We start from the raw sequence: 21,861 nt of genomic DNA, 5'->3' as shown, positions 1-21,861 counted from the left end.
TTGATTTCAACAAAAATTGAATATATGGGGTTCTTTGATATGCTGAATCTAAACATGTATTTAGATTTTTTATTATGGGCCCAGTTTTCAAGTTGGTCCAAATTGGGGTCCAAAATTAAACTTTGTTTGATTTCAACAAAAATTGAATATATGAGGTTCTTTGATATGCTGAATCTAACCATGTATTTAGATTTTTTATTTGTAGGCCCCGCTATCAAATTGGTTCATATTGAGGTCAAAGGGGTCCAAAATTAAACTTTGTTTGATTTCATCAAAAATTGAATCATTGGGGTTCTTTGATATGCCAAATCTAACCGTGTTTTTAGATGTTTAATTTGGGTCCCGTTTTTTAAATTGGTCTTCATTGAGGTCCAAAGGGTCCAAAATTAAACTTAGTTTGATTTTAACAAAAATTGAATTCTTGGGGTTCTTTGATATGCTGAATCTAAACATGTGTTTAGATTTTTGATTATGGGCCCAGTTTTCAAGTTGGTCCAAGATGGGGTCCAAAATTAAACTTTTTTTGATTTCAACAAAAATTGAATATATGGGGTTCTTTGATATGCTGAATCTAACCATGAATTTAGATTTTTTATTTGTGGGCCCCGCTATCAAATTGGTTCTTATTGAGGTCAAAAGGGTCCAAAATTAAACTTTGTTTGATTTCATCAAAAATTGAATTATTGGGGTTCTTTGATATTCCAAATCTAACCGTGTATTTAGATTTTTAATTTTTTAGTCCCGTTTTTTAAATTGGTCTGAATTAAGGTACAAAGGGTCCAAAATTAAACTTAGTTTGATTTTAGCAAAAATTGATTTTTTGGGGTTCTTTGATATGCTGAATCTAAACATGTGTTTAGATTTTTGATTATGGGCCCAGTTTTCAAGTTTGTCCAAGTTGGGGTCCAAAATTAAACTTTGTTTGATTTCAACAAAAATTGAATATATGGGGTTCTTTGATATGCTGAATCTAAACATGTATTTAGATTTTTTATAATGGGCCCAGTTTTCAAGTTGGTCCAAATTGGGGTCCAAAATTAAACTTTGTTTGATTTCAACAAAAATTGAATATATGAGGTTCTTTGATATGCTGAATCTAACCATGAATTTAGATTTTTTATTTGTGGGCCCCGCTATCAAATTGGTTCTTATTGAGGTCAAAAGGGTCCAAAATTAAACTTTGTTTGATTTCATCAAAAATTGAATTATTGGGGTTCTTTGATATTCCAAATCTAACCGTGTATTTAGATTTTTAATTTTTTAGTCCCGTTTTTTAAATTGGTCTACATTAAGGTCCAAAGGGTCCAAATTTAAACTTAGTTTGATTTTAGCAAAAATTGATTTCTTGGGGTTCTTTGATATGCTGAATCTAAACATGTGTTTAGATTTTTGATTATGGGCCCAGTTTTCAAGTTTGTCCAAGTTGGGGTCCAAAATTAAACTTTGTTTGATTTTAACAAAAATTGAATATATGGGGTTCTTTGATATGCTGAATCTAACCATGTATTTTGATTTTGGACATTGGACCATAATAGGTAAATTAAAGACCACATTCTTTCTGTGTCAGAAACCTATGCTGTGTCAAATATTTAATAACAATCCAAATTCAGAGCTGTATCAAGCTTGAATGTTGTGTCCATACTTGCCCCAACTGTTCAGGGTTCGACCTCTGCGGTCGTATCAAGCTGCGCCCCAGCGAAGCATTTTATTGGTTATTATCTTGAATATTATTATAGATAGAGATAAACTGTAAACAGCAATAATGTTCAGCAAAGTAAGATCTACAAATAAGTAGCCATGACCAAAATTGTCAGTCGACCCGTTTAGGAGTTATTGCCCTTTATAGTCAATTTTTAACAAATTTTCGTAAATTTTTGTAATCTTTTACAAAAATCTTCTTCTCTGAAACTACTGAGACAAATTTAACCATACTTGGCCATAATCATTATTAGGGTATCTAGTTTAAAAAATGTGCCCGATGACCCCGCCTTCCAACCGTCATGGCCGACTTGGTTAAATAGAACATAGGGGTAAAATGCAGTTTTTGGTTTATATCTCTGAAACTAAATCATTTAGAGCAAATCTGACAGGTGGCAAAAATGTTCATCAGATTTAGATTTATCTGCCCTAAAATTTTCAGACGAATCCGACAACCCGTTGTTGGGTTGCTGCCCCGAGTTAGTAATTTTACAGAAATTTTGCAGTTTTTTGTAATTATCTTAGATATCATTATAATATCTAATATCTAATACTATTAATTATGATTTTAACTTTATTTTACATGATTTCCAAAGTATCAGTAAATACAGGTGAGCGACACAGGCTCTTGAGAGCCTCTAGTTTAACTTAAAAAGGATTACATGTTGTAAAATAAATTACTGTACAACTTAAAAGATTTTGAATAGTCTGAAATCTCAAATATCTTTTATATATAAAATAAATTAATAAGGCCAAAGTCCCTATGTACTTGCAAAAACTTCATCTTTTCATAAATTTACACTGCAACCCCATTCTTTGTTATGGACAAGAGTACTGTTGTTTTATTTTCTGTTAATAACTGGTTCCGAAATGATCCTGGTAAGATATTGTGCAGATTCTATTTAAACATTCAATTCTTTGTTTTAAATAGTGTAATTTAAGAACAGGAATGATTAAAACTATTTTGTAAAAACTAACTATAGTAATTAAGGATCTAAAGCAACTCATATTGAAGCAGTAATAAAAATGGGATCAAAACGTTTGGCATCTCTAAGACATCCATAAGAAGTCCCCACAAATCAACCTCCCCCCTCACCAAAAAAAAAGAATTAAATCTACCATTTTTTAACTTAAAAAGGATTAAAATAAATTAATAAGGCCAAAGTCCCTATGTACTGGCAAAAACTTCCATCTTTTCATAAATATCCATTTAGAAATTGTGATGACGAGGCAAAATGTTTTGAAATTAGATTATAAAGTAATCAATAAAGTTTGAACAGTCTCCCTTTATTCATATTGAAAAGATCAAAGTAGCCAAATGCTGACATTCCTTAGTAATCTTTTGTTGCTAATCTAGGTAATAAAATAGTAAGTAAAAGGAAATTATTACATACTTAGTTGTATAATAAAGACAGGTAAATCTTGGTTTATTTATAAACATACAGTGTGAGCAATTTCAGTTAACACATTGTTGTTACAAATCCAGTGCACAAGTATTGACAAGATATTTTTTATATGGTATCTTTTCTTTTTGTATCAAGTAATTAAAAAGTATGTTAATTGCAAAAGTCAAAATCTGAAAGAAAAAAAAACAAAAATTATTATTTTCGGAAAACATCAGCATAGTTACACTGCAACCCCATCTAGTTGACTCTCTGCAAATGCCAAAGCAATGTAAAATTGTAAAATTGTATGGTTTGAGATCCACAATCAGTGTTCTAAGAATGCTTTAAACTTTCATCCATGCATATGATGTTTAGCGCATTAAAGATGCATCTTTTCATGCACATTAAGTAAGGTATTTCATTATCGATGATTTTTAGTGCCACTTTCTCTAAATGAAAAGTTGCTCTTGATTATCTATTTGATTTAAATTTATAATAAAGAATCACGTAAAGATGGCAGCACTTGTAGCTGTTATTAGTACATTTTCACGAGACTCATAAAATTTGTTCCTCAATATTGGTCTAAGATGAAGGTACAAATTATTGCCTATGGCTAGCTGATGGAGATGTTGATAGCACCTGGCTAGGTAATAACTTGTTTGTATGTAACGGTTTACCTGGACGTGAGTCATACCATCCTTTGTTTAGGGTTATACCTTACTATGTGGGATAAGTTAATCTGCTTCATAAAGTTCTGTCAACCTGAAATTGATTTGATTACCTGGATGTAGATCGATTGTAATTATATATGACATCTATTGTTTTTTGTGGAGATGATTTATTTTGATGAAATGATGTGGGATATTTAAAAGTTGAGATAAAGATTGCTGTGAGAAAAAAAGAATAGTCAGGTCACTCTTGCATTATGTCTTTGCTATGAAGGAAGTTTGAGAAATATTGGATTTGTTATTGGGGAATTCTTTATGACTTGTTAGAAAACAAAAGTATTAAAACATGCAACAATTATTTAAGAAAAAGGGATGAAGGAAAGATGGCCATGTGAAAAATCACTATAAGTTTGGAACATAAGATTTTGAAAAAATGTTAGTTATAGAACATTTATATCAGTATTTGTTGAGTGATAGAAAATGCTCACAGGCAATGATATAAAAAACATATGACTTTACAATAAATGTGTCCATTTGTGTTTTATTGTCTTTACCAGTTATACATGTAGATAGAGAGGGGATCTTGGTCAAGAAATTATTATACTCTGACAAGTGACCAGTAGACTATGATATCTAAATATTTTGTAATAGATATGATTGTTTTGATTCAGTGATCCCTAACTGACCATCTGATATGGACTTAATTTATTAATCACCTGTGTTATTGTAAAGGATTAGAATTAGTGTTTTATTTGAACATTTATCATTCAGGAGAAAATAGTTATTCTGACCAACGATCATCAGATTTACTTCTTTATAAAGTTTAAATACAAATTCTATAACAGGTCTGCACCGTTAACTCTATAATCTGTCGATCATTGACCATTGTGTATTGGGATATTCAATAAATACCTGATTTATAGTTGGATCATAACGGAAATCAACAAATTCAGGAATTTTAATTTAACAGATATACTTTGTTTGTACTGTGCTTCCTGTTAAGAGATTTGTCCGAACAGAACGGGTTCAGGGAAAACACGGCATTGCTTAATAATCTCCAGATGACAGTTTGAAGTTTTAGCTTATGAAATTACATTGGAATAATGTTGCATAGCCTAGCTGGATTTTTACTGAACGTTTTTCCCTTCATCATTTCTCTGAAACTGATTTCTGCAATGGATACTCGCTGAAAACAAAGACCTATGTATATTTAATATCAAAGGAATTTGTAGTATTGAAATTCAATAATAAAATTGAATTAAAATATTTATAAAGTTGAAAGCATTGAAAATCAATTGTGGATTATATTGTTTAGTAGTCCATCCATGTCATGGGTGTGGGTGTTGATTTAAACATTTGTGATTAATACATAAACATAAACGTTGATTAATTTCAATTTTAATTAAAAACTTGAATGGAATGTTGTGATATGTTTTTATGGATTGTGCATGGAAAGAATCTCTCTTTAGTACTAACAAATTGTATACTATTGAATGAGGATTATACTTCTGATTAATAATTATTGGATGAATAAGATATGGATGTTATATGATGACAATTGGTATGCTAAAGTTCACAGAATATGGAATATACTTCTTATTGAAAGTTATTGTGCACAGCACTTTGTAATTTGGAATTGTATGAAATATGGATGTTGAAAAGTTTTATATTGTGATCTTTGACCTAAAGCTTTTTCTCTAAGAATTCAATAACTATAAAATATTTTTGGAAAATGATTATGCTTGCCAATGAAAACAGTGCACTGTGGAACAGACCTAAGAAAGTACATTTTGCCTTATTCCCTTATGTTGTTGAAATACCTTCAAGATCTGAGATTGAAAATGTTGAATATGAGAATGATACTGAATACCTTTCAGATGTTGAAATGGATGAATATATTGGTAATGATTGTTCTATCTTGTGATTTAAAAAAAAATATAGTAGAGGTTTGTTGAATGATTATCTCAATGGTCAGATTTTATATCAAGAAAATATTCTGTCTTGCCCTGTCAAGTTAGGCATTGAATTTATTTTAGATTTTAAGAACTTCAAGTTTAACTTTCACTGGTTAAGAAAGTCACATAAAAATACAATTATACAATTATATTTAGAAATTTAAAATGAAATTATAACCTTAGAACAATGCAATTGCTATTTACTCATGTTACTGTTTTCAAATAAAAGTTTAAATTCTCTTGAGGATTAATTTGAATCAGTTTGGTTGAAAAGATAAAAGTGAGATGGAATTATAATATATTTATTAAACAGCCTAGGATTTATAAATGAACTTTCTGTAGTATTCACAACAAAGAGGGTTGGGGATGGCTAGATTATTAGTTTGGGAATAGAGGGCACATAATAGTGTAGATTCCAATATACTGAGCTATAGTATATCACTATAATATAATGTATTATGTTCATCTGGTTATCAATTATTATTCAATTATACCTTTATATACATGTACATATATATCTTAAAATGAAAAGAAAAAAAGGTTTCAATAATATATAACATCCCTAAGATTCATACTTAAAAATAACATATTTCAAAAGAAAAAAAAAAGCTTTCATATAAAGATAAGGGATGTGGAATAATTGCCAATGAGACACCCAGAGACCCAAGGATGAGGAATAATTATCAACGAGACACCCTGAGACCAAAGTATGTGGAATAATGTGGAATAATTGTTAATGAGACATCCAGAGACCAAAGTATGTGGAATAATTGCCAATGAAACATCAAGAGACCAAAGTGTGTGGAATAATTGCCAATGAAACATCAAGAGACCAAAGTGTGTGGAATAATTGCCTATGAAACATCAAGAGACCAAAGTGTGTGGAATAATTGCCAATGAGACATCCAGAAAAAGCAAAGAATGTGGAATAATTGCCAATGAGGCATTTAGACTACAAAGAATATGGAATAATTGCCAATGAGACATCCAGAGACAAAAGGATGAGAATGTAAATCCATGTGTCAGAACTGAATTAATCAAACTTGAATATTTTCTTGAAGATATATTGTTGATTTCATTAAATTTTTTTGAATATTTGATATCTATTGAAATAAGGATTGCTTATATAAAACACAAATTCCTTTACCATCAAATTTTAATCAAGTTTTACTTACAATTTTTATGATTTCTGCCTTTTACAATAGCTCTCACATAGACCCTGTTTACACTTGTAAAAATATCGATCTTTTCTGAGAATAGGCTGAGATCGATCTAAAAGGATCGATCTTTAGTCTAATGTAAACAGGAAAGATCGATCTTCAATCTGACTTAAAAAGTTCCCCTCCAGAGGTGGTTTTAAAAAGATCAATCTTTCTTCAAGTGACTGTTATATTAAGATATGAAAATAAATCTGTGCATGTTCGGCAGCAAAAACACACGATGTTTAAAAACGATGGATAGGATAGGAAAAATCAAAATAGATTCTGCCGTATTTGCATCATCCATTTGAATCAATAAATTCTGTTTCTTTGCTGCAAGTCCTCATCTTCAAACTCATTGACAGTTCGTGTTTAAGTGATGTAAGAAGACTTTCTTACATTTCATTGTTTAATGACTTTTGGCTTGTGAACCAAAAAGATAATTGATAACTGCATGCGAAATTCCAATGATCCAATTATTTTCTCCATAATTTTGCAGTGTGTGATAGTCCGCGCGAAATATACACGTTATTATTCTATTCCATTTTTACTATTATTTGTTTAAGAAATGTAAAGTAATCAGGTCAGATTCTTTTTATGTTGCAGTGTAAACGCACTAGATTAGATAAGATCGATCTTGATTGTGCAAATGTAAAAACGAACTGGTCTTTTTAAGATCAAATAAAGATTGGTTCCATTTTGTACAAGTGTAAACAGGGTCTCAAATCAAAATAAAACTAGTAAGTTACAAGAAGATATGTTTAAGAATTGCAGCATTTTTACTCTTACTGATGTGGCGAAGCTCCTGATTGCAGATTAAGAAATATCATTGATTTGTAGTTTAGAAAGATGAGAAAGTCAAAAGAAATTTAGATTTAATATCTCAGGTGTTAGTAAAATTCAAGAATAGGTGAAAAAAATCTTTGTAGAAAAATATGATTTTATGTTTTGTATTGGAATTAACTTGAACCTTTTACAGCGAGACAGAAAAGTAGTACCAGTCATTCAACCTCCAGTCGACGACCGAGGACTTCAGGCGCATCACAATCTCAACGTAAGTAATGGAACACACAGACATGTTGTGACGGTCTTGGAAAGTTTTTATAGATTTGATCGTTAGACATATTACATAATAACATGTGTTGACTGAGGACTTTGTTTTGAGTTGTGTCCCTTTGGTGTCAGATAACAACTTGATTGGTCCTGATCTAACAAGAGAATTAGTCTGTAGTTTGTACCTTACAAAGCATGACATTTCTACAACTTGTGTTACTGTGTTACTCATCGTTGATAGTAATACAGGGACACTTAGAGAGAAAAATATTTAAAAGATAAGTGCACAATAGCATGTGGCTCAGTATATTTTTTTCCATTGATTTAATTTTATTATGTTATCTTCCCCTTTTATATTAAAAAATGCACTGGGGCATGATGATTTTAATTGTGATGTTCATTATGAAAATGACAATAGTTTTCATTCTTAGAGAATTAAGTGTGGAAGATTTAGAAAATTATGAAATATTTTGTAAATGAAATGTTTAGAAAGTTATTACTTGTTTCTATTCTTTCTTTCCTTTAAGTTTGCCTGTTGTGCTTATAACATGTTTGTTGTTATTGTGCACTGCTTTGTGTGTTTATTTGTAGATACTGAACAACTGTTTTTATAGTTTTTAGCATAGATTTAGGCCAAAATTGAAAAAAAAAAATATTTGTGTTTAGGGTTTTCTGTTCAGGGTTTCTCTACCTGACATATTTTTTATGCCTCAAAATTCAAAATCTTAAAAGTCTACTTGCTTTTTGTTAGTGAATCATGATAAAACTGCAGAGGGTCCCCAAATACGCAAGGTAAAAACAATTTAAAAAATGAGGAAACCATAAACACACATATGTTTTTGTTGAGCATTATCAATATTCAATTATTTGTGTGTAAATATTATAAAGATGCTGATACATAGTTTATGTCCTCTGAAGAATTTGACCATTGTTTATATTCTGCAATGCATGTTTAGGAAAAAGCAAACATTTACATATTAGAAATTCGAAAAAAATAGTTTTGTTTTTGCCACTTTTTTCAGTAATAGCTCATCAGCAAACATACAAAAAATATGTATGTTTTACATACTAAAATATACAGGTGAGAAACGTCAAATAAATAATGAAGATCTTAGTACATGTGGAAAGAGGTCATAAAAAAATAAAACACAAAGAAATTCACTGGTTTTACTAAACAAAAAATCTTGTAATGTTTACTTTATTGAGAAACATTCCATAATGGCATAAATAAACATAGCTGAGGAATGGTAGCTCTTAGGTCCTTATGATATTTTTTGACAATTTGCTAACTATATGGTCCGAAAATTGTCAAAAAATATCATAAGGTCCTGAGAGCTACATTTTGGCAGCTAAATCAAACATGTTCAATAAATTCTGCCCATATCACAAAAAATCTTAAGAGTAAAATTGAATGCTATTTTTTATAAATGACTTTTATTTCAAAATATTTTGTGAGAATTGTCATTTCTCCATTATTAAGTAATTTATATATATTGTAGAAAAGATATTGGCTTAATTTTATCTATTTCTTAAATTTCCTTAAGTGAATAGTAAATGACTATTCGCTTAAGGAAATTTAAGAAAAAGATTAAATTAAGCCAATTAAATTTCCTTAAGTGAATAGTCATTTACAATTGTTAATTGTTATTTTTTCTGACAAAGGAAATCAAAGTATAAAGTCAAAATGTATGTTGATAATTTTTCAATTTAAATACTGTAAATTCCAAAATTTTTGTGATGTTTTTATTATTTTAAAAATTGTGGAAGGTGAGGTTTCACAAAAAAAAACTGACATTTTATGTTTGATAGGATTATTTGTAGCATTTTGTGAAAACTTCATAATTAATTTGTATTTTAAATCAATTGTTCATCAATCATAATAATAAATGCATGCAACAAATTACTGAATTTACAGTCATTGAAACCGACTTTTACAGTTCTTTCTTTTTTTTCAGCCAACAGTAGATCAAATTCTCCCAATTCTCGACTTGGTTATGTCTCGCATACAAGAAAAGACAAAACTCCAGCCAAACCACGGCGATCTGGAATGGTCAGAAGTCAAGGTGCTAGTCGGGAAGGTAGTCCTAATAGATATGGACGTTCTGGCAGGGAACGACGACTTAGTGGAAGTAAAATCCCCTCATCTGGTGGCAAGGCCAAAGGTAAAAAAACATAATGATTATCATTTTGTAGTTTTCTTATACAGATTTGATATAAAGAATAAATTTTTCAGTTTAAAATGTTTACACAAAGGTTAAAATTTGGCTTTGACCTACTCTTGTGAAAGGGAACAACTTTCTAGTTCAATCTCCTATAGACTATAATGTCTATAGTAATATTCGTATGTTATTCTCTAAGTATAATTTTGAAAATCAACATTGTGTTTTTCATTTTATTAAAATTTCTTATGGGTTAAAAAAAAAGCCATAAAAAGTTTGAATTGCAGTTTTCACGAATGATTAAGATAGAAAATAGCCCTTTACAGCTAAGATTCCTAATGATGTATGTTTATTTTTCAGTGGTTGCACATCGTGTGTTACGCCATGGCTCTGATGTGGAGGATGCATTGGCAGATGCCTTAGTAAGTAAATAGAAATAAGGGAAATCTATCATTTCATTGCTTTCACTGGCCTGCAGCTATCATATTTAGGGATATTCTATTGAAGAAAATGAAAAAAAAATGATACTGATTTGGTATTAACACACAAATATTTTACTCGTCAGTAGAGGCTCATTGATTAACATGATTATCTTAATTTCATTCTTTTAAGCTCCTCTGGCTTTTTATGTTTAAATGCATTAGAAAGTTTGTCTACAAACCACCATGTTTTTCATAATTTCATTAAATAAAGTGAAACTTCATTTTGTAAAATACTTATTTTCTTAAAAGATTTGACAGTGAAACCATCTCTATATTAAATACATGAAAAATCTAGAGATATCTAGTTTGCTGCCAAACTTAAAAGCTTATACCTCAAAAACAAGTGCACAGACATAATTTTTTTTCTGGCTTAATATTATTTCTTTAGCAAATGTCTCAATATATAACTAGTATTTTTGAGAGTTATTGGCTAATCTTGCTCATCAATATGAGGGTCTTTTGAACAATAGGCCATTTCATTGATTATGCCTACAACTGGTATAGATATTAAACTTGATGGAAGTATTCAGTATTTATACCTTCCCTCTATATAGCTAGGAGTGGGGCTAATATTGTATTTCCCTTGTCTGTCCATCTGCTTATACAGATTTTCATTACACTTTATTTTGGCACTATTGAAAAGAATGACCTCCTATTTGTTGAGCAGGGCACTATTCAGGTCTGTCAGACACCTACCATCTGTTTGCCTTTATTTAGAAATTTTCAAGATGTTAAAAGAATTAATGTTCTATGATGAGTTGTACCATGTAAACAATACTTGACCAAGTACAAATATTTAGTTAGTGATAACAAAATATTTTGAATGCAGAAATAAGGCGCCACTTCATTTTTTTTGCCTTTCAAGAAATGTTGTCCAACAAAACTCAATTTATCCATAGACACAAAGCATTTATTTTTATCTTACCTCCTATACATTTCTAGGAATATGATTGGTTAAAAGCAACCGCATATTGAATTTACTGACCCTATATATATATCGTATTAGGTCATTAGCACACTATGTTACTAATAATATTTGGTTGTATTGTATGAGTTACATTACTACATTACAGGTACGTGGAGGTCGATCAAGATATGATACGTATGATTCAGATGACGCTGCCAGTGAAAATTCTAGTGTGTGTTCCGAAAGGTCTTTTGCTTCTCTTGGCAAAACATCCGAGGTAGGTCCAATTGATTGTGTGTAACAAAAAATTTACATTGATACAATATATGGCAAATTGTAAGAAAATCTCCTATAACAGAATAAAGCCCAAATAATGTTTAGTCAATGTAAGTAACAAAGTCAGAAAACTTCAATAAATTATTTTGTTTCTGTTAAATATCATTCTTTATAGAATGAATCCTGACTTATAAAATATAACACAGTATTTTTTACTCAAAAAAATTATTTCATCTATTTTATGCTTAGAAAATGGCAAGGAAAGTTGCTTTAAAATAGGAATTGAATTGAAGCAGTTTACAATTTTGTAATTTTTGTATTTATGAGAAAAACAAACATTGACTTGAATATTTTTGGAGCTTTTCTGTTTAAAAGGCATTTTAATAAAAGTTTATAGTGCATTTCATTATAAAGAAATAGTAAAACATGTATACACAATATGAAAGAACTTATTTTAAAAAGCCTTCCCCTTGCAGTCACTTGAGCTAAATATATAATGGAAAGAGACGGGAAGTTCCATGCTTGTTAGTATTTCAGTGGATCCTGATTTTAGGAGATAAGAATTTTCATGTTTTGTCAATAAAGCAACTCTATGAATTTAGGGCTGTTCCATTTACAGCTGTTGAAACTATTCATGTGTGAAACCAGGTTTTCGGAAGTTTATCAGTTTGTCAGATTCAGCAATAGCTAAATTAAAAACTGTCTGATATTAAAATCAATATTGTTCAATTGAAGCAGTTTTATAAAAGTGACTTTACCCAAGATACTCCTTAAATACATCTCTGCAGTTTCTGTCTCATTACATACCATTTCTTTTTTTTATATACCTCTTGATAAAATTAAAATAGAATAGACCACTAGAAAGTAAAGAGGTACAACATGAATGGAATTTTCATTGATACAATGTGTAAACATTTCAAAACGATGTCTTCAGACCTTGGGACATCTGTGTTTAAATAGAAGAGCTATTTGATACTCTACATATTACAATTCAAGTCAGGGTTTTTATTATATAAATCTTTGAACTCATTCCATTAATATTGGTCATATAGATATTCAGTTAATCCATTACAATGAAATTTTAACACCAGCTTAAAGCATTTTAATTCTATTTGTTGGAATTTAAAATGGAAGATCTAATAAATTGGCTTTTTTTTTTATATATATATAAAAACACTATAGAATTCTCTAAATCTACAGCTATTTGAAAGTTTGAGCTCAAGTATAAAACAAGGTTTATTGTATATTCATTTTATAACATTGGTGATATTTGCATTTTGATATTAAAATCACTTGTTTGTATATTCGTATATATATTTTATAAAATGTTTTCACCTTAATTGTGTATCTGATGTAATATTCCACACTGCTTGGATGATTTAACATGAAGTAATTGTTGTCAGCATTATATGGAGGGGATTTCTTTTTTTACAAACAGTTAGCAAGAAACATCGTTTAAAATTAAAAGTAAAGATTTCAGTATAAATGTAAATTAAAAAAAAATTTTGGGCACCATTAAAGAATTTTGGCATATATTTTCCCTATAGACATTCTACAAACAAATTTACCCTTTTCCAACATTTCACTGTCATTGTACCAGGCCCTAAAATACAAAAATGAATGCATAGAAGATTTGACTGCAATTGAAAACCAACCTTTGAAGAACTAATAATACCAACACCATATTTATTTTGAAAAGTAACACAAGCTAAAAAAAAAGGATTGTGTCGAAAAAAAAAAATAATTCAATTTTGAAATGAGCAAAAGATCTTGTGCAGACAATTCTTACAAGAAATTTAACTTAAAAAAAAAACACCTCGATACAAGTATACCTAGAATATTCTACTTTTGGAAAATGTGAAACTGTTTGGGAAAAAATATGTAACCTTCAGACATTGTATCATTTACAATTTATCATACTTCACAATCATTCATACTATTTGAATGTAGTTATTGCTACATGATCTGAGTTCAATTTTTGTGGTCAAGTCAGTGATTTTGTTGCTTTTGCTTTTTTCTGCTGCTTCCTAAAGGCATCATCGGAATTTGAAAAATGGTACTATCGACTCCCCACGCCTACGCAGGTATTAAGTTTTGTATATCTTGTGTTTCTGACAAACAACATATTCCTGGTTTGGTGATCATTTTCTTTTTATAGATTTTTGTAACTTTTAAGTTGTGAGCTATTTGTGATTATTTTGTCTAGATATTGATAATTTTTGTAAGGGCTATTCTATTAAAATATACATGGTACTCGGGGAAGGCACTTTGAAATGGTGTAATCAGTAGAGGAAATTGTAGAATTTCTCTTATACTTTCACTATAAAAATAGATGAGATTTCGAAGTGCCTTCCCTTGATCCCATGAATGATTTAATGGAACTGCCTTAAGTTGACAGAAAACTTTGTATGTCACCTCTCCTTTACTTATAATTTCATTTTTTATAAATTTTGTTGCATTTCTTTGAATACTGTATTTTCTTATTGTACTTAGTTTGATGTACCTTTTGGTTATACATGTTGTAGACTGTTATCTTATTGTAATGTACGTGGTATAATCTCATATCATCTACAAACAACAGTAAGGTAGACAAATCTTGTGGGGTTTAACCTCTGAACCCAACCTTGTGTACAGGACTATTAATCAACCCAGAACAGAGTTGTTCATGTTTGATGGCAGAAACTTTTATCAGTAATCCTTAATAGACATGCATGAAAGTTCATTTAGTTAAACATGTAATGACTGTTTCTTTGTCCCAATCAATGTGTTCAACATTAAATATTTTGCCTCTGTATCCTTGGAAATAACCCCACCCTCTTACTTTCATAGCATAGGTCAGTCAAATATTTTGTGTTTTTTTTTTCTTTTTTTTTTCATGAGTGTTTTATTTTTAACATATACAAATGATTATTGGTTTATAAGAACAAGATTTGCCTATCTTATCACATCATTGGATTGAACATATATTTATTTCTATGAGAATGATGAACTGATATTAGTTTTACACTATTTTAATGGCTTTATCACATCCAGCACAAAGATATGGATTCATCATCGTCATCACCCCCTACAATTAAATCTGATGAAATAAAGGTAACAGCTGTGTGATCATGTTTTTTTATAATTTAAAAAAAAAATTATTTATGATTTTTGTCTATTGTTGTACATTTTGTTATTTTATTCCTTTTTACATGGAATTTTCATTTTTCCACGACATTGTTGATTTATTAGTTTTTTGTCAATTATGATATCAAATTTTATTCTAATCTTGTTCTCATCTGTGATACAGTGAGTTTAAGGAGGTCTGGGTTATATTCCAGTGAGTAAAAAACACAATGACAAGACACATAGATTTAAAAAAAAAAAAACAATTTACAAGAGTCTACTTGATATGTCGTATCTAAATCACAGCATTTCTAAGTTGATGGGAGATTCACTTTTGATCTAATTACTGTAACATTTGGGCTTAAAATATTTTACATCTGGGCCAATAGCAATATTAAAGTCTAGATTTGGGCTAATCCTCCTATTTTACAGGTAAATTACAGGTATCAGATATATATTTTAATTATATATTTAAATTAGATATGTTATGAATGACATTCTATTTATAACATGGTTTATTTTATATACCCCTACTGTTTGCAAGACAGTGTCTGCCTGCTGCTCACTGTGGTGAGTGAAACGTATTCTGAGAAAGATGAGTCTTAATAACACTAAATAACTTTTAACTATTTACAGCTTAAAGTTATAAACATCTTAGTTTAGATATAAAAAGAACATCAAATTAATTGTTCTCAAAGATTTGTTGTGGACCTAAATTTAAAACTAGCACCTTTTTTTCCAAACTTGAAAGGTTTTCAAATGATGGAACTTTTTATAAATTGTATTATTTGAATTATTTCTAAGTGAAATTTCATATATTTTATGTCAAATCTCTAATTTACCTGTACAGGTAGAAAGTTTGATTAGCCCAAACGTGAACTTGATTTTAAAAAATTTGTCCAAATGATACCATGGTCATGCTTATAATTTATAGTAGTTCTCTCTGATCACTCCAGCTTCCCCCACCATTAAAAACTCACCGCCACGAAGTAGCACAATAGTGCTGAATTAAATACCAATCAATCAATCAATGTAATTTAGCCCAAAATGTCTGAGTTGAGAATAACTTAAAAACAACACGGACAATCTGCCATTACCAAGTTTTTCTTGAAAGTTGCGGCAACATCGATTTCTAGGAGAATTGGTTAAAAAACGATAAGCTTTTACTGTAGTTTACCAGTATGGTATATTTTTTTATTGGTTTCCTTACACACACACACACACACACACATACATAATTATAGAGCAAGAGAAATGAAGGTACCTTAAGTGTTTTTCATGGTGAAAGATAATTTGTTTTTCTGCCTAGAAAATTAAGATTTTGTGAAGATATTTTTAAAAAAACATTATGTGATTTTCTTGGCCTATACATGTTTAGAGTTTGCATATTTTACTAACATTTTTTTTTTCTTCTCAATTCACATCATATTTCATTAACGATATCAGATCTTAAATTTTTGCAATATTTACAAATGTTTAGTAATATTTTCAAAATTACTTGTGAAAACAGTGAAATTGTTTCTTCAATTTAAATATTACCATTACTTCAATATCTTACCTATTGTTTCAGGACACCGCAGAAATAATTTCTCTCTTAGGAAGCACTTCATCAGCAGACAGAAAAGAAGGACTCATAGCTCTTCAGAATTTATTACGATTAAATCGTTATTTAACGTAAGTGACTAACAGTTTTTACGAGTTAATGAAAAGTTTACAAAAATAATGGAGGATTAATGTTGAAGGAGAAATATTTTTTATGGATTTAAAAGATTTTTTTAATAAATCAGGTTTACTCTGTACTGACGCTAAGAAAATGTCCTGTATTTAAAAAAATAATATTCTCAACATGCCTTGATATGTTTTGTCTTAGAATATGAATTATGTACAATGTGTCTTAGAATATGAATTATGTACAATGTACTTTTGTCTGTATTTGAAATTTCCACTGGAATGTACAAAGAAAGAGTTTACTAAGATTGTAAAAATAGCAATTTAACTAAACTTTTATAATTTACAGGCGGGTAGAATTACGGAAAGTTATGGAAATTTTTACAAGAATGTTTCATGACCCAGCTAGTAAAGTGAGTAACAGATTTATGATTTGAAAGTTATATTAAGAAAAATATATCTCCTAAAGTTTTTCTAGAAATGTTTGTAGGAGGAAAAGGGGATCATTTCTTATAAAATTTGATGGAAGTTTGTGTTTTTTGAAGATCTGACTGAAGATATATTGATATTGTGTATTATCTAATTACATGTTGGCATGAAATAAAAGCTACTTTCCCCTTCTGCAATGTATTTCTGGAATGTCCTTTAAATTAGAGAATAAAAAAATGGAAGTGTCTTTAGGAACTTTACAAAGGAAAAGGTAATGTAATTTCAAAATATGACAGTAAAAATAAATCAACCAAGGTTGTTATGCTCTTTTAACTAACAAGTTTTATAAGAACTAAATTATAGAAGGGCACTAGTAAGCAATCATACAGAGGATAAAATTTCAAGGATTGCAAAAGTAAAAAATAATTTTGTTATTACTAACTGTGCTTGTGCTTCAAAGCTCTGTGTTGAAGGCCCTACTTTGACCTATAATGGTTTACTTTTATAAATTTTGACTTGGATGGAGAGTTGTCTCATTGGCACTCATACCACATCTTCTTGTATCTATTGAATACATACAGTAGTTTGCAAAGCATAATTGTCACAACCAAATAATTAACATAGTCTTGTGAATTACTAGTAATATCAATCTTTCTTTTATTCAGACTTGATTGATTGCAACATTTTTATAACCTTGCTTCTGATTGGATAACATTGAAATATGTCATGACAATCATTCCCAGAATGAAGCCCTCACATGGTATTTACATAACTTTCTGGTGAAGAAATATAAGAATTTGTCCATAAGTGTCGCATTTGTATTAGAACAGAACAATATTGTGATTAAATGTTAAAATTTTGAATTAAACTGATATTGTATGTTCCTAACTGTTTTGTTATATTTCAGGTTTTAAGTTTATTTTTTGATACATTAGTTGACCTAGTGATTGTACATAATAGGGACTTACACGATCATTTGTATTTGGTATTAACTAAACTGATTGTGAAAACTGGTGCCGACATGTTGGGATCTCAGCAGGCTAAAGTACAGAAATGTTTAGACACTATTAGGTAAGGTTCAGTTCTATTATTGGTAATCCTTTTATTACTCTGTGTAAGACGTCCAACCATGAGTACATGTTGATTATATATTAAAATGATTAAAAGATAAGGAGTATACATCAAGGAGACAGCAACTCAAAGACCAGGGTTCTCGGTCATAAAACTTTACTCAGTACTTGGAGTACAAAATTTCTGCTCGAAACACCAAATCCAGTATTGTGATTGGTTGATTTCTGAGTCTTAGTACGATAATCATTTAAGACTGCAAGGCCAGAAAGACAACATCTTTACTTACAGACCAAATATCATTAAAGTGAATACAAAAATAAAATTTTAAGATAAGACATGTACAACTCTTGATCTGAACATTTTTTCTGGTTATATGTATTTGTCCTGACTTTTATTTATAACAAATACATAAAATTAATTTTTCACTGTAGTCATATAAGCCACACTATAAACCCATGTTACCAGTGTATGTCCATGGTATACCTCACCTTTCAAATGAACTCACAGAAATAAACATTATACAATTACCAGGCAGGAGGAGTTTTTCTGTTGTTCTGACCAATCTAGCTGTGAAAGAATCCTTTCTTTTTTTATTATACTAGAGTCATCCCAGCAGTCCAGGCTTTTTGAACTTTGTACTCTCCATTAATTTTATATTTAAAAAATTACCTCCGTTCACAATATAGCTTTGATTCTTCATTGAAAGATAATTCAATTGAATTTAATAAAGATTATATTTCCATAACAAAGATATTCATTTATAAGAAACGGTGAAGAGAAATTCTAAAAACACTGCATCAGTTCCTACTAAATGATTAGAAATGGTCTCTTTACACTGGCTTCGTATTAAGATTTCTGTTTTCAATGAAAGAAAATTTCGAAAAAGGAAGATGATTTGATAATTGCATTAACAAAATTACCAGGAAAATTTCGAAAAAGGAAGATGATTTGATAATTGCTGGCTTGGACATTAACAAAATTTTCACCCCAAAAAAGAAAAGAAAAAAAGGATTTACAAATAACTAATATTGTAATAGTATAAGCCTTATTGAAATGACTTATTCTATTTTCAGGGACAATTTTCCATATAATATGCAGTTTAATGTGGTAACAAAGTTTATTATAGACCAGACACAGTCACATAGTTTGAAGGTAAGTTAGAATCATTTAGTGAACAAGTGTTGTTACCAACTAAGATATTTAACTTCTTCTTGAAATGTTTACTCTTTTACTTGAAAATGAATTACTTGCAGGGATAAATCTTTTGAATAATAAGGAAATTAATGAATAAGAAGATGATTACAGCAAGCACACACAAATATCCAAGACATAGTCACTACATATTTTTATTGTTTTTGTTTAGTTTTCAAATATTGTGGATTCATTTATTTTCAAATTTTCAATTTTTGTGGATTGAGGAAAAATTATAATCTTCATAGATTATTGATCTTATTGATTTTAACAAAATCTTCATACAAGCCTTTACAAAATTTATTTTGATGAATACTTAGATTTGTGTTTTGTTTATACCTATGAAATTCTATGAAAACTAGTACACCACACACAGTAATGAGGGGCCTGATGGGGGGGTCTCATCACGATTCACGAGTTGATTTTTTTGTCAATCACGATTCACAGAAAATAAATTTCCATGATCACGGATCACGAAAATATAAAAAAAAAAATCTGTAGAAAAACGGATCACGATAGCGAAAATGCGCCGATCACGAAGAACGAAAATAACCCATCAGGCCCCTCAATAATGAGTCCACATTTTCTTGAATGTACAAATAAAGTTTACAAACCAATACTTTTTAGAATTCCAACAGAAATGATTCTAAAGATATTTCTGAAAGTTTCTTGACATCAAAAGTAGGTCTCTGCAAAATCCATTGTAATATATTTTTTTTATTATTTTCATTTTTTGTTTTAGCTTTAGATCATATTTAGAAAATTACTTTTCCAATCCCATTTAGATCTTGGCTTTTCAAATTTTGCTTGTTACAGTTTGCTTACACCCTCTGGGATAATTGTGCAACAGAAAGATATGAAACAAAAAATAGAAATACTATAAACGAAATTTATGTATTAAATGCATATTAATAACACTTGAAATTTATCTGAAGAAAAAAGTTTCTTTCAAATAGCTAGACTAAGAGGTCAGAACTTTTACATAAATTTACTTTTCTCCACACTTTATTGCTCTAAATGTTGAACTGACATTGTGAAATTTGCTTGCATTTTCAATTAAAATTTAGGAAATTCCAACAAAGGTATTTCAGACTTTAGATTTTTCACACAAAAGTTTTAGCCACTGTTTTGTTAGTTTGAAAAATAAAATAATTTAGTTGTTACAAAATGATATGGAGTTAGTAGTGACTTGTAGGAAATGCTTTGTGTGCCAATGATGAGAAACATTTTTTCCTGACATTGACTGGTACCAGAATTTTTAAATTTCCCTGAGCTCATCATTTCCTGCAGTTACTACTGATAATACTATAAAGCCATTGGAATTGAATGTTGTAGGTCTTCATCCTGTATTGTTTACCTTCTTTAAGATATTGATTATTGTATCTTGTTTGTCTTAACATTAGACTAAACTTACAACCATGGGTTATACAGACAATTTCTTACATAATACCTGCAAAAATGCAATATTTAAAAAATAACTAATCCAGACCAAGGAAGAAGATTTATGACTAAATTCTCATGGCTTCATCAGTAATTTTATGACTAATTACTGCAAATTTAGAAATTATTGCGTGGTTTTGATAAATGCGAATAATGTATCTGGGGGAGTCTCGCCATAATAAGAACTTGCATTCTGATATCTGATACATATTTCTGTTTGCAGCTTTTCCCAATATCGCAATAATTTATCTCTCATTTTTGTCCATTCTTTAAAAATTGCAATAATAAATGCACACAATAATTACTGAATTTACAGTATAATATCTGCCAATTCTGGAAAGGTACATGAAAATAGTTTGTTTAATGGACCATATCTTTGTAGTTTTCGCTTCCTTTGGTGTATTTCAGTGATGAAATTGGTTGTATTAGAATTATTTATGTATTAATTAGGTTTAAATAGTGTTCTCATGCATCTCTTTATATTTCATGCTTCCTTACACAGCCAAAGGTAAACTGTCATTTCTTTTCCTATTTAATTTACTTTTCTTCATAATGGATGTTGTAAATTTTTCTTTCATTTCTGGCACTTATCACATTTTGTTGAGAGTAAAATCAAATTCTGTTGTCACTGTTTCAAAAATTTGGAACAGTATGGGTGATTTTAAGATATGAGTTATGACAACCTTTCAATTTAAAGTTGTTCCCTTTTTATATATACTTTTGTTTTTTTTTGTACATTGTCTTGTCTTTTTCCCTCATTTTGCAAGAGTTTTCTCCCCTATTAGAAATAGAGAAAAAAATGTACTAATTTTGATAATAGTAGGAGCACAAATTTCTACCTGTAAAATGTTTTTCAGAGTGTCAAAACGAATATAATTTTGCCTTTTTTATGCAATCTCAAACACATTCATCCTCTTGAAAGTAAGAAAAAAAAGCTAGGTTTTTTCTCTAATTTATCTTTCTGAAAAACACCCCCACTTGAAACCTACTGGAAATAGCTCATGCAAATGTGAGATACCTATATATTATGCTAAGTTGTTAGATTATATTGTTCATGGAAAATATCAGTTATGAAGAAAAGTTAAGCCTGTTTGGTGCTGGTGCCTGCCTGCTGCATTATTTTAGAATCTAATGGAAAATTCGATCAGTTCATTGTAAAAGAAATTGGTGTTGCA

General features: G+C 29.7%; 1 protein-coding gene across 10 annotated transcripts in view; it reads left to right on the top strand.

The window, feature by feature from the left end:
• The window catches only part of LOC127729202 (CLIP-associating protein 2-like), a 126,026-nt gene that overhangs the window by 87,518 nt on the left and 16,647 nt on the right, over positions 1–21,861 (top strand). For 8 of the 10 annotated variants that reach the window (XM_052236899.1, XM_052236903.1, XM_052236898.1 and 5 more), the window contains 9 exons: positions 7,885–7,959; positions 9,914–10,120; positions 10,478–10,539; positions 11,673–11,783; positions 13,816–13,866; positions 16,458–16,561; positions 16,905–16,968; positions 17,892–18,055; positions 19,129–19,207. In XM_052236899.1, coding sequence (XP_052092859.1) covers positions 7,885–7,959; positions 9,914–10,120; positions 10,478–10,539; positions 11,673–11,783; positions 13,816–13,866; positions 16,458–16,561; positions 16,905–16,968; positions 17,892–18,055; positions 19,129–19,207 — 917 coding nt within the window. The remainder of the gene's footprint in view (positions 1–7,884; positions 7,960–9,913; positions 10,121–10,477; positions 10,540–11,672; positions 11,784–13,815; positions 13,867–16,457; positions 16,562–16,904; positions 16,969–17,891; positions 18,056–19,128; positions 19,208–21,861) is intronic. The other 2 variants (XM_052236904.1, XM_052236901.1) reach the window with 2 other exon arrangements.

The sequence above is a fragment of the Mytilus californianus genome, unplaced genomic scaffold (genome assembly GCF_021869535.1).
Source record: "Mytilus californianus isolate M0D057914Y unplaced genomic scaffold, xbMytCali1.0.p SCAF_2, whole genome shotgun sequence".
In the NCBI taxonomy this organism is placed as follows: domain Eukaryota; kingdom Metazoa; phylum Mollusca; class Bivalvia; order Mytilida; family Mytilidae; genus Mytilus; species Mytilus californianus.
The sequence above is the reverse complement of the archived record's forward strand: the minus strand, read 5'-3'. Positions and strand labels throughout refer to the sequence as shown.